The 16,688-nt window shown below is 45.3% G+C and overlaps 1 protein-coding gene across 2 annotated transcripts in view; it reads right to left on the bottom strand.

Moving 5' to 3' along the window:
• pcdh19 (protocadherin 19) overlaps positions 1-16,688 on the bottom strand; it is a 61,994-nt gene that overhangs the window by 25,510 nt on the left and 19,796 nt on the right. For both annotated transcript variants that reach the window (XM_056283424.1, XM_056283433.1), the window contains exons 3-4: positions 3,998-4,056; positions 1,274-1,446 (exon numbers count right to left, since the gene is read on the bottom strand). In XM_056283424.1, the coding sequence (XP_056139399.1) occupies positions 1,274-1,446; positions 3,998-4,056 (232 nt within the window). The remainder of the gene's footprint in view (positions 1-1,273; positions 1,447-3,997; positions 4,057-16,688) is intronic.

The raw sequence follows: 16,688 nt of genomic DNA, 5'->3' as shown, positions 1-16,688 counted from the left end.
ATATTTCAAATTAATCACAAAAATTAATGCATTAATTTTGACAGCACTATTCCAGACCCACTTGTTGCAAAGCGTAAGCGTAGACTACAGGCAGCAGCTATGGTGACAGCCGGATGGTGACAGGGGGACATAGCACATGGGATGATCACACTATTCCCTTGTGGAGTGGAAGTTATCTAAGGTGAGTATCCCCCGTCACATCATTATGTTAAATAACTGCTCAAGTTGGAACATGACTTTAATCAAATATAGCAGAGCAGTCTTGGGGCTGATCAGCTAATAATTCACACTGTAATAAACTGACAAAGAAAGTTAGATAAATAATTTAAGACACAAACACACCCACACAAATGATTTCTTCATGCATTTGCATACTGTGAATCTTTCTTCTTTTCTCATTAAAATTCAAGGCCTATATCACTTGAAGAGTAAGAAATTACGAGTAGTGAAACATTAGACAGTATTTCAAAGTGAGAAGAAACTGAAATCCATGTGGATATTAACTAAGGTGTGAAAGTCAGGGCGCAAAATTCGGTACAAATCAGATCTCTTGACGTGGAACCCATCCAGTATCCAGATATGTTATGTGAAGCATGTCAGCTTGGTTATATCATCCAGACGTGTGTTTTAGACTAGTGATGGTCACTGCTTTTCACCCTACCTAACAGATTCATCAGCATGAGCAGTGGTACAGTGTCTGCTATTTTCTGACTTTGTTTGTAACGTACAGAGTTAATCCCATCTCTCTCTCTGTCCCTCTCTCTCTCAGTCTGGAACATTGACTGGCAGCAGTTAAGAACGAACATGACCCTTACACTGACTCCTGCCAGCAAAGTGGATGTCTTCTTAAATGGCGAGTCAGAAATAAAACATCAACATTAATTCCCTGCTAAATGATCCCATTGAATAATGTATGAGGGCACATGGAGATATGTAGATTTCCACCCTCTACCTTTGTCAGTCTAATTGCCACCATTCAACTGCATCTGAAGTCGGCCAGCCTTCCCTCAAGAGCACAATCATGGCCACCCTATGAGTCAATAATGTTACCCAATCTTGTATCAAAGGCAGGCCTATGCTGAGAGATATCCCACCCATTAGCGTTTAGTAGGACATCAAAGTAAGACACACTCTGGTGTTTTTATGCTTGTACATTTGAGGGTTTTAGCCATGTCATGGGGCTTAATGCACCTTAAAAGCTGCTCTTGTAGCAGAAACACACACACACGCACACACACTATGGACACCAACACTCACAAACACGTTTTCTCACCTTGGTCGGGAAGCTGGCAGACATTGGGGGGGACTGTCATATTCAGCACGTCATTGACAGCCGTGTCTACATAATGGCCTCTCTGGACATCGTGTTCACTGTCGGTCTGGTCGCTCTCCTCGTGGCCACTGTCCTTCAGACTGTTCCCCTCCAAGTCCTTGAACGTCGATGTGCTACATGGGGGCCAGGAGGGGCGAGGGAAACTTTGATTAGTTGTCACATCACTTTGTTTCAAGTGTTCTCACTCTCTATACTTCTCACTGTCGGTGTGAGATGAACTGTCGGTGTTTTCCTTCGCCCCTTGTTGCCGCAGACTTCCTGCGCGCTTTGCTCCTTGCCGTAGCCTTTATCCAAATGTTCATAACAGATGGTGAATAACCAGGACTGGGGAGAATCTCAGCTAAACCCGACACAATTCTGCTAATCTGCGATTCATTTGAGAGGTCCTGCAGAAAACAAGTGCTTTGATCCCACCCATTGCATTTGCAATAACCATAAACCAGACAGAGTTCCCTAAGAGTCATTTTGGTTTAAGGGCCCATCTTTAAGCTTCAGAGATAGCAGAGCAGCTGCAGGCTGTTCGAGACAGGGACATTTTGGATGGTAGGCGCTGACTTCAAGGGCATCACAGAGAGCAAACGGGCACCCTCCCTCACTACAATCAAACAAATACTGCAGTAATCAGGAATTCCTGGAAGGAAGATGGATGTAGGGAAATGCTGGAGGCATACAAACTGAGCATCTGTCTTGTCTGGTATGCACAGTCAACGGAGAGGGTGTGGTGGTGGTGGTGGTGGGGGGGGGCACATTCAACAGCTGCACAGTAACAGCGTGATTTCCCCTCGTTTGATTTTCATCCCACTGGAACAAATTCTGTTTTACTAACAATACTAAATAGGGGTAAAAATATGAACATGTGCCCTTGGAGAAAGAGCGAAAGGTATATTTAAATGTGGTAGAAGAGAGGAGAGGACTGAACAGGAGAAGGGAGGATAGGTGAGAAGAAGAGAAATAGAATTGGTCTGAAAAGAAAAAGAGGAATGTACAATTCATCTTTTTAACATTTGCTATCATACATAATGTTTACGATATTTTACTCACAGGCTTCATTGTCGATGTCTTGGATATGGGACCCCCACCACGTAACTTTACAATGCCTTCTTACGGGACAATTGAAGATGAGTGTCAGACATGTTTGGAAAGGTCTAATTTAATCCAATTATCTAAGCCACTTATTTGGAAGTGAAAAAGAAAGTGCAAGGAAGAAGTTATTGCCTGAAATTTCCAATATCATCAATAGTCCATTGCATTCCTTAGCTACTTCCTGGCTCCATTTGCAGGAAGGACCATCCTACTTACTATATAGGTAGTAGCACACATCGACTAACTACCAATTAAACAGTGCTACTTTGCCAGCACAAGTGAGATGTTATACAAGATGAGAAACCATGCACACAGTCTGATGGAGGCACAAGGCTTTTGGTTGTTGGTGTTAAAATAATTTTGATAATTGTGTTCCCTTGCCCCATAAGACGCCATTGCAAAGCTGTGTCTAGTGGTGGTGCTGTGTGCAAAATCTCCAAAATGAAGCTGGTGAGTAAAATTCCATCATTACTGATATGCACAACAGAAACTACAAAATCAAGACCCGGGTCGTTTAAAAAAAAAACACCCCAGAATTATCCTTTAAAAAAAAATCTACTGAAGAAATAGAGGACAATACAAGGTAACTATATTCCCCAGCCCGAGCCTAACATTCCCCAGCTGGAGACTGCAGTGGAGGTAATGCCGGTTCTCTGATGTTATCACTGTAATTGCACCTGTCCCGGACCATAGGCTCGCTGGCTCCTGGGGGATTCCTTTGTAGTGTGCCGCATGGCCCCACACTTGAATACTCTTTGTTTACATTAACACCGCAAATCTTTAGCAGGGAAATTGCCATAATAGGTTTTCAAAAGGCCCGGATGGCCTCAAACAAAGGCAGCCTGGAATGTTCCATAGCTGCAGGTAAATAGGGGGGAATTATGGTATTGAGGCATGATTGGCCACAAAAACCTCGAGAGCTGCAGGACATTATTGTTTGACCCTAATCCCCTGCAGCCCCCGCTGCTCCCCGTCCTCTGCATTCTCACAACCTTATCTAATTCCCCACCCTCAGTGGACACATAAGTGCCCTGTGGTCCTTGTCCTCACAATGAAAGCATTTGTTCTTCACCTCTTAAATAAAAACAAGAACAAATGAATAGTCTCTGAATTACTGATACTGCTATCTTGGGTAAGGAAACCCTGCAATGGCATGGCTTTGAAAATGTTCAGTCACTGAGAATCTGTCTTTCATACCATTTCAATCATATCTCGAGTGTTGCATGAAAAGCTTTTTTTTAAGTCATGACTTAATGTGAATTTTTGATGTTTCTAATAGCATAATATGAAGTGAATGAAAGTAAAGTGATGGTGTTATCTATAAATGTAAAAATAAATCACAGTTTGTAAAACACTGCTGATGTATGTAATCTAATATCGTGAGAGGGAATTTCTACTTCTGTCTAGTAACTGCATTACAGATTCATAGAAATGTTTAATTAGATTATCACTCATATTACACTAAATGGAGGAAAAAAAATCATGCCGGCATACACAATGTAACCGGTACAAATGTAGCCTTGCCTTCATTAGATAAAACACGCTGAGAGATGCAGGTAACAGTTCTTAATAAATACATACCTTTTAATGAGGTGAGCTCTGCTGTTCACATAACTGGAGTCAATGGAATAATTCTCTGTCTGTAACAGAAGGGGATGGGGGGGATTTTGGGGAGGGTAGGCAGAGGGGATGTTGGGAGGTTGGATGGGGTGGGGGGGTCAACAGAGAGAGAGATGCATTTAATTATGGAAAGAATGAAAATAATGTCAGCAATAATTGGCTTTCAATAGAAATGTTATTCTACACAAAAGCCCCGGTGAGCGGACTCAGCTTTCAAAGGGCTGAGTCCTATTCCCTCTCAAAGCACACACACAGAGAAGCTGACTGGGAGCTGAGAGCCAAGGAGAGTGCTGCGGCGAGCATAGCCCCCCTCCCTCCCTCCTGTGTGTGTGTGTGTGTGTGTGTGTGTGTGTGTGTGTGTGTGTGTGTGTGCGTGTGCGTGTGTGTGTGTGTGCGTATCTTCCCCTTTGTCTCTGTCCATCTTTCTTGCCCTCTCTCCCTTTAACCCTTCCTTAGCTCTCTCTCTCTCTCTCTCTCTCTCTCTCTCTCTCTCTCTCTCTCTCTCTCTCTCTCTCTCTCTCTCTCTCTCTCTCTCTCTCTCTCTCTCTCTCTCTCTCTCTCTCTCTCTCTCTCTCTCTCTCTCTCTCTCTCTCTCTCTCTCTCTCTCTCTCTCTCTCTCTCTCTCTCTCTCATCCCTTCCCCTCTGGCAGCCTTCTCCCCTCCTCCCGGTCAGCCCACCGTCCTCAAATTGGAGTCATTAGGGGAGGACAGCGCTTCATGCAGAGAGAGGAGAAGAAAAGTTCCCCTTTATCCTTCTCCAGAACTCTTCACTTTCACCAATTTTGAGTAGACATTAATGCATAAATATTAAATAAATAAATGCTAGAGAAGCAGATGAAATTAAGGGTGTACCAGGGGAATATTAACTTCTCAATTGCAGATGAAAAGGCTTTCAGAATATGCAACAAAGGATCTCTGACCCACATTGGGGAACACAGTTCAAAGACGTTCTGCATTCGATGCTTTTTCTTCGCCTTGTTTTCCAACATTAATATAGCATGGAGCGCTTTAGTGGGGAGCGCGCGCCGACTCAGGAGCCTGCGCGCATTGGGCAGGTTCGCCCCCTATGCCTGCCAACAATCCACTGACACCCGATAAGATGTCAGAGGGGCTAGAGGGTATCAAAGCCTCTCAAAGGACTTTCCCAGCCCTCACCAAAAGCCAGCATATGACCCTTTCCACAAAGTTTGATAAGATGCAGGTGTTTTCTGCGAAAAAAAAGAAAAGAAGAAGAAGCAGACCCTTCACTTAATATTCAACTGTGCAGATACTGTAGACAGATAAAAGCTGGGAGTCAACGCTCGACTTCCGAGCAAGTCTACCAAAACCAGTATCAAAGCCACAATGGGGGAAAAAAACAAGTCCTGCCTGTGATAAGAAAAGGTTAATGCAGTCACTGGAGCACAGTGGCTGATTATAAAGGGAACTTGGCGTGCGGCGCAGCTCCGCCGTCGAGGGGCCAGCAGCCCTGTGGAGTTGTCATACATGGTGCCCAAACATATTTGGATTAAAGACGGCAGCCATGCGCGCACAGCATCCTTATTAGATGTTAATGGGGTTTAACGTTTTCGAATTTCCTCCCGTGTACAACCCGTTGAGTGTGTGTGTGCGCGTGCGTGTGCGTGTGTGTGTGGCGTTCGAGCCGTAAAGCTAGGGGGAAACCAAAGCGGAGAGCAGCGGAGACGTTAAACATTCGCCCCACTGTTACCGGATCTCTCTTTAATCAGAGCAAAAAAAGTGACACAGGCGGATCACAGTGTGCCGTGTTTACCTCCGGCAGACGCCGCACACTGACCCGTCTTCGCTCTGTGAAACAAATGTAAGCGCTTGTTAATGCTGTGGACTGCGTGTTTAGAGTCGTGGTATCGAATGCCATTTTCACTACGACTTCAAAGGCAACACGACCGCATAGTGCCGCGCTCTCAAATGGCGCCGCTGCTGACGTTCTTCTCTTCTCTTCTCTTCCACCAACCTTGTGGGAGCTAATGGATTGAATCAGAGGGGTTACATGTGTCCGCCGGCCGCCGGGCCTGTCGAGCTACCTTCAGTCACCGGGAAATAAGTTATTATCTGCTGTCTCACCGACATGGCTCCTGATTATCCTAGCCGGCAAATACTGTAATAATTAGAAGCAATGGTGGGGCAGACCCCTGGCTGAGATTTACAAGACGGCGACGCGATCGGTACACACCGAAGGTTAGCGTCGTTCTCGCATCTGTTCCCGTTCCTCACCCTTAATTAAGCTTAAGCTCATTATTATCGAGGAGATAATTTGTAAAAAGGCATTTTAATTAACATTTTATTAGCAGGCCCTAATTTGAAGCACACCATGTTTGTTCACTAGCAAGAGGAGTGCTCAATCCTTTGTTCCTGTCTGACTTGACTCCATTAATATCAAAGTAATTGGCACCAGCAATTATTCTGAGACTAGGCAGTGTGTGAGCGGGTTTGACAACAAAAATATGCAGACTAATTAATCAAATGAGAAATCGATGTTGAATTTTTTTAACTCTACCTTACAGTGTTAAGCATCACAGAAAAAATATATACACATATATACATATACGTATACGTATGTATGTATAGGGTGGGGTGTGCCACCTGTGCTTCACTTTGGACCCAGTGACGCTCATTAAACTGCCTCTTCATCCTGCTGTGCATCCAATAAGAGACTAATGAACACGCATGGCGGGAGTAACAAGGGGAAAACTTCATTAAAGAGACAGGATACAAATTTCCTTGTGAGCCTCACTCTGGCTGCAGCCTGTAATTGGTTTAGATGGTAGGTTCTGTGTGAGAACGGTCTCAAGAGAAAGACAATATGCCCCAGCTCTTATCGCGTGCCAAAACTAAGCCGATGCTGTGTTTTCCACAATGCAATACTTCCCTTAGGTCTTTACATAGACTCCTTAAAAAATAAATAAATAAAAGACGTAAAAATAAGTCTGCATAGTATTCAGCTACTTAAGTGTTTGTCAAATGACTAGCCCATCTACCAAATGTGTGCTTCATTGGAATCAAGAAAACATAAATGTCCCCCACATTTCCTCTGTTACTAAACATGCAGCGGTTATAAACAATTCGAAAACATGAGAGCGTTTACTACGGGGCAGTTCTGAGTCACACTAAAGTGCCAATTCAGTGGAGGATCACCTGCATAAGCCTCTGCTTCCTGTAAAGAAATGTAATGCCCACCCCCACATCTCTGGACAACTTCCAGTTGGAGAACATGTCAATATTTCTTGCCGGGAGGTCAAGTTTCAGGCCGGGGGATGAGGGCTGCTTAACTACTGTGAGGACACCGCAAATGGCTACTTAATCAGGTTGGACAATGTGTTGTTATGATCCGAGTGGCCCCAGTTTGGCGGCCATAGCGGCTCTATCACTGTAATTATTGTTCCGTTTCACGGGGAGGAGTGCTGAGAGAGAGAGAGAGAGAGAGAGAGAGAGAGAGAGAGAGAGAGAGGCATATCACCGGGTGACTGATAGGTAGTGTCAGGGATAGGGTGGAGGAAAGCGGATATGGGTAAAGGGGGTGAGAGGTGGAGAAAGATTTCACCCGAGGGAGACTCGTGGTCCAGCTACAGCCTGGTAACTTTCCCCTTTTAACCCCTCGACTCTTTCTTTCCAATAAAGCGGGGGGCGCAGGGACGCTGGGCTCAGCTCTCTGCCACTGAGAGGAAAAGCAATCTCCTCGCCTAGTTGCTGCTGTGAGATTTGATTTGCCTTCCTCCCAGCGTGACAATTGGTTCCGTAGTCTGGATGCAAGTGTATTCATTGTGTTGGGGGGCATGGGGGAGCAGCTCAAGAAAGGGGGGGGCACGGGTTGCAGACATCAGTACTTACACCAGTAAGCACCAGACAAGTTCAGCAGATATCATACAGATAGGAGAGAAAGAGAGGGAGAGAAAGAAAAATAAATGTCACACAGCTACCCATTATATATACATACACACACACACACACACATATATATATATATATACATACATATTCTGCCAACGCTGATACAAAAAAAACCCCCCAAAACTCCCAAGTTCATCTGAATTCCTAACACAAAGGTGAGCCGGGGGAAAATAAAAAGAAAAAAGCATATACAGAGCATGCTTTAAGAGGGTGCCAGTCAATCCTAGAAAGAGTGCATTTGGTTGCTATCATTTCAGAGTTTAACGTTTACCCAGTGTTTGCTCTGATTTCCTCTTCTGCCCACAGAGGCAAGACTGAGAGCTGTTTTCAGTCTAGAAGAATTAGACATAAGATGAAAAAGGCTGTCACCTTAATACTCACATTCTACTGTCAGGCTGCACCCTCGTTTGGAAAAAGGCTTAATTTACTTACTATATAGCTCATTATACAGAGGAACAACAATTGCAGAATTAAATCTTGCTCAAAAATGGAAGGTGCAGTATGGGATTAGGTAGATAACATTGTGTTATGAAAATATGTATCTGGGGGAAAAACATTGTGGTCGTATTTCATTTACATCTTTTATGATTCAGCCGTCTAGTTCTAATGTGTGCGTGTGTGTGTGTGTGTGTGTGTGTGTGTGTGTGTGTGTGTGTGTTACACTGGATGGTTTAGCATCTGAAGCTGTCTTGTAGCCGGCTAGCTGTATGGTTCCCACCACATTAAACCACCCAGTGACAACACATACGGTGCAACAGACCACGCAGTATCGAGTTAAACAGTCGGATGTCACTTTGCTGACAGTTAACAGCTTGAGCTTTTGTCTTATTGTGGTTCAGATTTTCTCGTGGACTTCCCCAAATTCAGGAAGGAAATGTTACATAAAATAAACCCTGTTGTTGAAAGCCTCTTCCTCAGGAACAGGATGATAATATTGGAAAAAAAAGAAGAAAAAAAACTGGGTAATGTAGCACAAGCCATGTGCAATTAGAAAACAAAACAAGTTTTATTGTCCAGATAGAGTCGGTCTGCTAGGCTGCGGGCGTCTTGATAGCAGGGGAAGAAGAGAAGGGAGAAAAGGAAATTGGAGCAAATTCTCTATTGGCTGAGGAAAGGTCAGCGTCAAAAACTGGCTGTTTACAGATGCATGTATTCCTCCCTATGTAATGCTGCAGTGTGGCTGCAGAGGAGATTGTGTGTGTGTGTGTGTGTGTGTGTGTGTGTGTGTGTGTGTGTGTGTGTGTGTGTGTGTGTGTGTGTGTGTGTGTGTGTGTGTGTCTACTTGTGTACATGTTTCTGTGTGTACGCATTTGTGCCTGTAAGCCAAATGAGACTGGACGGTGGTGGAGAGCGTTCCCAATTTCTTAAACCCTTCTCATATATTCTGACTGCAAAAAGAAACCTCGAGCCTCTCAATCACTCCTTTTTTTTTTGTGAACACAACGTTTCCAAACCGTCCCTCCTTTTCATCTTTTCCCAAAAAAGTTCTGCTCTGACGGCTTCCCTCATTTGCATAGCCATGCTGGCGCCGCTGCCACCTTGGCTCCGGGTCTGCACACAGCATCACCTCAAAGTGGCTCAGCGCCACTCTGCCGGGCACCCATGAAATCGACACAGACCACCACTGCACCTGCCTTGGGTTTGTTTTGTGTTTGCCTCGTAACTGGGAAGAAATTATTCGCCGCCTCTGTAGAGCCGCCAGATCCACCCCATCCCCCCAACCCCTGCGACTCGCACATACCCCCTCCCCTCCCCACCACCACCCAAACACCTCCTCTGCCCTCTACCACCATGACCATCATCACCACCTTCTTGCCGATTATAGAATTTCCCATAGATCCTCTGCCATTTGCTAGATTATAGATTTCCCACTTCCTTTAGAGAAGCCTGGGCCCCTTGGGGAGGATCAACAGTAAAAAGGGTGAAGGAGTGCCTGAGGTGCAGCCATGGTTGTAGATGAGATTACATTTTCTATTTCTGCCTGCTAAAGGGGGACTGCCATGATGAATTCAGAGGGTTGTTACCATTTAATATCAACTGGCTCCCCCTGCAAACTCAAATTATATACAATCAATCGTGACAAAGGGGCCCGCATGTGACAAATAACCTGCCACTTTACCGGCATCATTGCACTTCATCACCCATCACTACTCCCCAAACCCAATCGCCCATTTGCGAATCAATTATGTTATGAAAGTGAATGATTTTAGGGAGAGAATGGCGAAATAACTTTTAAAGATCCCGCACGTTGCAGGGCTATGTACATGGCTGAGCTCTCTGTAGCCAAAGGGGCCTGCTGCGCGCGGTAAAGAAGGAAAATTCTGACGGGGCGAATTAAGTGATATGAGATCACACATGACCTTGAACACACATCTGAAGTGTCACCGGTATTGTTTCAATATATTTGTTCTTTGCACAACCGGTCGTGAGAAACACAATGAAGCACAGCCGTAAACACAATACCTCATCCTGGCTCTGTTTCTCTCTGCATTCTGCCTTCCTGTGTGAAATGGAACAAATATTTACCCATTCTGTCTCAAAACAATCATCCCCTACTTGTATGAAGGGATGAAAAGTGTCTATAGCCGGACAACAGACCTCCTGTATAAGGCGCAGATAGGAAACTGTGGATCACGGCCCCTTGTCTTCTGTGCTGAGACAGAGCCAATATAGACTGAGTAAGTCTCCATGCCACTCAGGCCTATGGGCACCATATGAGTGCAGTCAGTGGAGATGTGATTAATTATACATACATTAATAGCAACAGTATTAATTATTCATGAGCTTCTCAACGTCAAAGCTATTTACCCCCCCTTTCAGTGTGATGAAAAGATTCTAAATAATAGCCCCCATCCCACCCCACTCACTGCACACACGCACACACACACACACACACACACACGTCTGCATTCCAGCATAGTCAACTGTCTGACGCAGGAGAGTCTTTAGCCTGGGCTGTTTTTGTCGAGGGATCATTGTTCTCAACCGACAAGCCCGTGTTTCTAAACGCCAGTCAAATGGGTATCCAAGTGGCACCTGGGTTGCTGTTTTTGTTCGGCCTTTGCGGGTTTGATGCAAATCAGGTTACTCTGTTGACATTGTACCCGCTCAGAGTAGCAAGTTATCGGTGCATCAGTGAAAACAGCAGGCCTGTGTTGCTTCACACTGTCCGCATAAGGCAGATAGGGTTACGGCTCACACCTGCCATCTGAATTTGAACCCGGGCATGTCGATGATGTCTGTGCATGCTTTTTTTTTCTCTTTTCCCCCTTTTTCTCCCCAATGGCACAGCCTAGTATAATATCTAGAACAATATCTAATATCTAGTATAATATCTAATATTCTATTTGGATTGTACTTGACCAATTACCCCACTCTTCTGAGCCGTCCTGATCGCTGTTCCAGCCCCTCTGCTGATCCAGGGAGGGTTGCAGACCACCACATGCCTCCTCCGATACACGTGGAGTCGCCAGCCGCTTCTTTCCACCTGACAGTGAGGAGTTTCGTCAGGGGGGCGTAGCACGTGGGAGAATCATGCTATTCCCCCCGGTTCCCCCTCCCCCCTGAACAGGCGCCCCAACCGACCTGAGGAGGTGCTGGTGCAGTGACCAGGACACATACCCACATCCGGCTTCCCACCCACAGACATGGCCAATTGTGTCTGTAGGGACGCCGGACCAAGCCGGAGGTAACACGGGGATTTGAACCGCCGAGCCCCATATTGGTAGGCAATGGAATAGACCACTTTGCTACCCGGACACTGTACATGCTTTTAAAACTTATTCTATGTGCCAGTCTGTTGCACTGGAAAACCTGGTTATTCTCTATGAGATTCACATTTAGGGTTTTACATACTAAAAACGGGAGGGGAAAAAAAACAACTTGACTATCTATCCTGTTTGCAAAAAAAAAAAGAAATCCGCTTACTTTTCGTAAAGCCCGTGGAACCTAATCAAAGTCAAATAGCAGGAACTTCCCCCTTGGGCAAGTCCCGTGGGATTTTCCTTAATTTGGATGTCAGGCCAAAGAGTTTTCACACTCCCCTCATCCCAAAATCCGTTAATGTCTACTTGGTGCGGTGGGAGAAAGGTAGGCGGGGATTCCTGGAACGGCGTCTGGAATGCTCAGTCAAACGTTAAATATAACATCTAATCCAGGTAGATTTAGCGGGATCTCAGTCCTTTGCAGAACAGGCATGGCAAACCGGTGATATTAGCAGCCATTCAAGTTTGCAAAAAGAATTACCAGCAAAGCTTTTTTTTTCCTTCTTCTTTTTCCAAGTCTCTCTTAAGTTGTGTGTTGCAGAGAAAGGGGAATGGAGTAATTTCGTATAATATTAATTCCTGCAGGTTTAGTCAAATCTTCAGGCAGCGGTCCTTTTTAAAAGAAGCATTCATAAACAATCCATTGTATATGAGAATAATACCCCCAAGCCACTTCTAAATTCAGCAAACTTTGGATTGTTCATTGAAAGCACACACTGTAAAAGTGGACGTACATGTGGGATCCATGTTCAGGATTGTGATTTTGTGTGGGCGGTTGATCAACGTGAACAACATGGTGGGGCATGGCTTCCCTTGCTCTCCCTGTGGTGTAAATTCTCTATAAGCACTTTGTAGGCGGCAGCTAGTCACATCAGTTTTGCTACAGTCCTCTCTCTCATTGTTTCTCTTGTTTCTTTTCCTCACTCGCTCTCATTGTTTCTCTCTCTCTCGCTCTCTCTCGCTCTCTCTCACATTGTGACAAGGCATCTTTCCAGACATTTTTTTTTTTTTGGACGGAGATTTGCAGCAGCTCATTACAGACTGGGAGGCTCTGTGAAAGGATGCACTCACTCGGAGATGGATTGAGTGGGTCTGTTTATTGACATGCCTTAATCTGACACTCGGTAAAGGGAATGAGTTACCGCCTCCAGACACACTGCCACATCACAGCCACTCCAGCAAATAGGGGAGGCAGCTCCCAGGATACAAGTGGAACTTCATCAGCGCTCATTAATCCAACTACCCCAGGGCCACTCGCTCAAACAAACCATGTTTACACGGCTTGTTGGCCGGAAGGACTGGTGGTGGAGCTATGTAAAGGGTATGTGTGCAGGTGCTCAGACCCAAAACACGCACACAAATAAATAAATTTGCACATGCATATATAGGTATACACTTGGGCATACACAAGCCGACTCAAAAACACATGCACATGTGCTCTGTGGCATAAAAAATCCATGCACGCTGCTAACCCACAACCTCTGCAACACAATATCTGCATACACCAGCTGGCAAATGCATGTTGAGGCACTCTCTCTCTCAAATTACAACTGGTGCTCAAAGCACAGTTGGATACAATAAGGCAAAAAAGCAGTAAATCACGGACAGGGGCCTTTTAACAAATACATGGGCATACTAGGCGTTTAGCCTGTATCACTACAAGGTACTCCAATCAGTGATCCCACTAATGGATGCCTAGTTAGCTTTTGATCCTGTATGCTGGCGCCTCACATCTGGTGCTAATATTTGGGATGGCCTTTCTAGGCAGCTGTCAGCAGTGGGATTGAAGGCAGCGTATTAGCTGCTTGAGCATCACCACTGCATCTGTACATCCAGCTTGTTATTAGGACTATTATAAGCCACCATCAGGGGGTAAGCACAGGAAAACAACAGCACTATATGTGCTGCAACTCATTTCCCATCATTTTGCATCTTAGTACACGACACTGCTACGCCGATGATCGTATTTGAAAAGGCAAATCTTTGTTTGAGCTTCACTGTACTGAATCCACTGCTGGCAAACAACAAGAAGCACAGTAAGATAAAGTGGTGTAAAGAGCTCCCTCTATTGAACACATGCTCACACACAGGTGTTTGCACACAGTGTAGTGCACAATATAGTAAGATCCAATAACATACACACACACAAAAAATAAAAAATAACAGTGAAACACACACGCACACACACAAACTCAGTGGGGAATAAAGGCTGAGCAAGCCTGCTGTCATCTCCATGTGGGAGCCCGGCAGCTTGAGAGCAGGGCCAGCGGAGTGGGGGCCAGATGCATTGGGCTTGACCCACTCATTTGTGTGTGTGTGTGTGTGTGTGTGTGTGTGTGTGTGTGTGTGTGTGTGTGTGTGTGTGTGTGTGTGTGTGTGTGTGTGTGTGTGTGAGTGAGTGTATGTTTGGGGGTGGGGGTGGGGTGGGTGGGGTCGATTCCAGCAGCTGAAACACACAGGGATTATCTGCACTGACTTCATTTAATTTAATTTGAACAGGGGCCGTCTTTGGGGGCAAACATGGTTTTTTCGCTGTGAGACAGAATGGGAGGATATCCAGGGTCACGGAAAACAGCAACAGACGGTGAGTCTCCGCCTGGGCCGCTCTCTCCTTCCCCCAGCACACACACACACACACAACCCTTGTTTACCTCTTACTACGTGTGCACTATGAAGTCAAATCCCTCCTATTGAAATGAATCTGACACCCTACATACACCTCGCCACACCTCGACTTCCCTGAAATGAAGACCTTAAATCCTTTTGTTCAGCCCCTCCACAAACAACTTGTAGTAATTGTTGTTGCTTATCGGTGCTCTGTGTATTTGTGTGTGTATTTGTGTGTGTGTGTGTGTGTGTGTGTGTGTGTGTGTGTGTGTGTGTGTGTGTGTGTGTGTGCTTCCAACACACATGCTCACACACACACACACACACACACACACTGAGCCGTTATCAGCCATAAACATATCTTAGGGGTGGATGTTTATCTTGTTCCATGCAGATTGGAAGAGCTCCCCTTTGTCTCAGCGAAGTGGCACATAATAATATTCGTCTTTTCTTTATTCCGCGACTCTTAATTAACAGCCAATCTTATTCCTCTAAGGCTGATATAGTTTGATATCCTATACTGGAGAAATCCTTTTAGTTACCCCCCGGCGTCTAACATGTTTTTTACTTGTAATCTGGGAATTTAATAAATGAAAAGGAGAAGGGGGGGACAAAATCTGTACACAATCAAATTATTCAGCTCCCCATTGTATTGTGCCGAACACAACTTAAGTAGAGAGGGAAAACAAGTGCGGGTACGAGGAATGAGAAATGAGACCGCACAGCCTGACAGTGAGTATGTGGGCTATTGCACTGAGTGAGTAGACCTCATATCTCCCCACAATTTACAACTGAGCTCCTTCAGAAAACATGGCAGCAAGCAGCCATCACGTCTGCTGTAGCCAAAGCCTGCAGCCATATGAAAGCTTGCTTTTTTCTTCTGCAGGTGAAAAGAGACTGTGAGAGAGCTAATGTACCATGTACTGGGTAAAGTAGCTTTATTACAAAAACATCCAAACAACAACAGGAAAAAAAAAGGAGTGGGCTGCAAAAGGCATAGCTTTGTCTGTGCAAGACAGAAACGACTACCGCTGGCATCGGTTCAAGACTATCAAGCATTTACTTGCAATCTTTTTCCCACCTCTCTCCCCCGGCTCCTATCAAAAGATGTTACTGTGTAAAATGTCAAAGGGAAAAAAAAAAGAGGAAGGAAGAACAGTAATCTCTTTCTGCTTTTTGATCGCAAGTGAAATAATTGGAGCCCTCTTAGGCTCATTACATGAGTTGCCCGCCAACCAAAAGATGGCTCGAAATGCCCCGATTCATTCATGGCGAAGCTTTGAAAAATATTGCTTCCTGTAGTAACCACTCTTTATGAGATGCGGTGACTAGATCTGACACCTGAGGTCCTGCTACCTACAATAATGGGTAATCCAGCAGTGCCTTTGAAAATATGTCTTTCAACTACCATTGTCAGACATCTATTCATACCAATGGGAAGGAAACAGCAACAATCTGGCTCTGTAATAAGGTCATTATGCATATTGCACAGCGCTTCTCGCTTTCGCTCTTTTTTGGCAGTGCAATTCCTCTCATTTACATAAGGTATCGCACATGTGCAGCGGGGCTCATTTGGATCCCCATTACTAATAGCCTGGTCCTCATTGTTATTACAACTGTGCTTGTAATTATTGTAACTCTAATTGCTATTACTGTATTACCCAAATTAACCTGATTCTGGGTTTAGATCACTCTCGATGATGGTAGCTGTGACACGTCCATGAAGAATGGCATCACTGTCCCTTCAGATAAATCACCTATAATTAGTTGAGCGCCTTGCGCCATGCGCCTGTGTGATGGTAATAATTAGTACTACAGTAGCAAAGGTCATGCAAAACAATTTGGAGAGGACGCCGGCTGCATGGGTAATGGGGAGCAAAAAGCAGAAGACAGAGTAGAGCTGGAAGAAAAGCACCAGACTCCTCTCCTTTTCCATTTTTTTCCCGATAATCAAGATGTGGTGGCACATGGTTCCTTTACCTGCTGCGATCAGTTCTTCCCCCCCCCCCCCCGGCTCTTTTTCTCCCCAGTTGTGTCCAGCCAATTACCCCACTTTTCCAAGCTGTCCTGGTCACTGCTCCACCCCCTCTGCCCATCCAAGGAGGGCTGTAGACTACCACATGCCTCCTCCGGTACATGTGGAGTTGCCAGCCGCTTCTTTTCACCTGACAGTAAGGACTTCCGCCAGGGGGTCATAGCACGTTGGAGGATCACGCTATTCACCCCAGCCCCCCCGAACAGACACCCCAACCGACCAGAGGAGAGGCTAGTTCAGAGACCAGAATACATACCCACATCCGGCTTCCCACCCGCAGACACAGCCAGTTGTGTCTGTAGGGCCGCCCGACCAAGCCAGAGGTAACACGGGGATTCGA

The sequence above is a fragment of the Lampris incognitus genome, chromosome 1 (assembly GCF_029633865.1).
Source record: "Lampris incognitus isolate fLamInc1 chromosome 1, fLamInc1.hap2, whole genome shotgun sequence".
NCBI classification, from domain to species: domain Eukaryota; kingdom Metazoa; phylum Chordata; class Actinopteri; order Lampriformes; family Lampridae; genus Lampris; species Lampris incognitus.
This window is presented reverse-complemented; position numbering and strand designations above follow the sequence as displayed.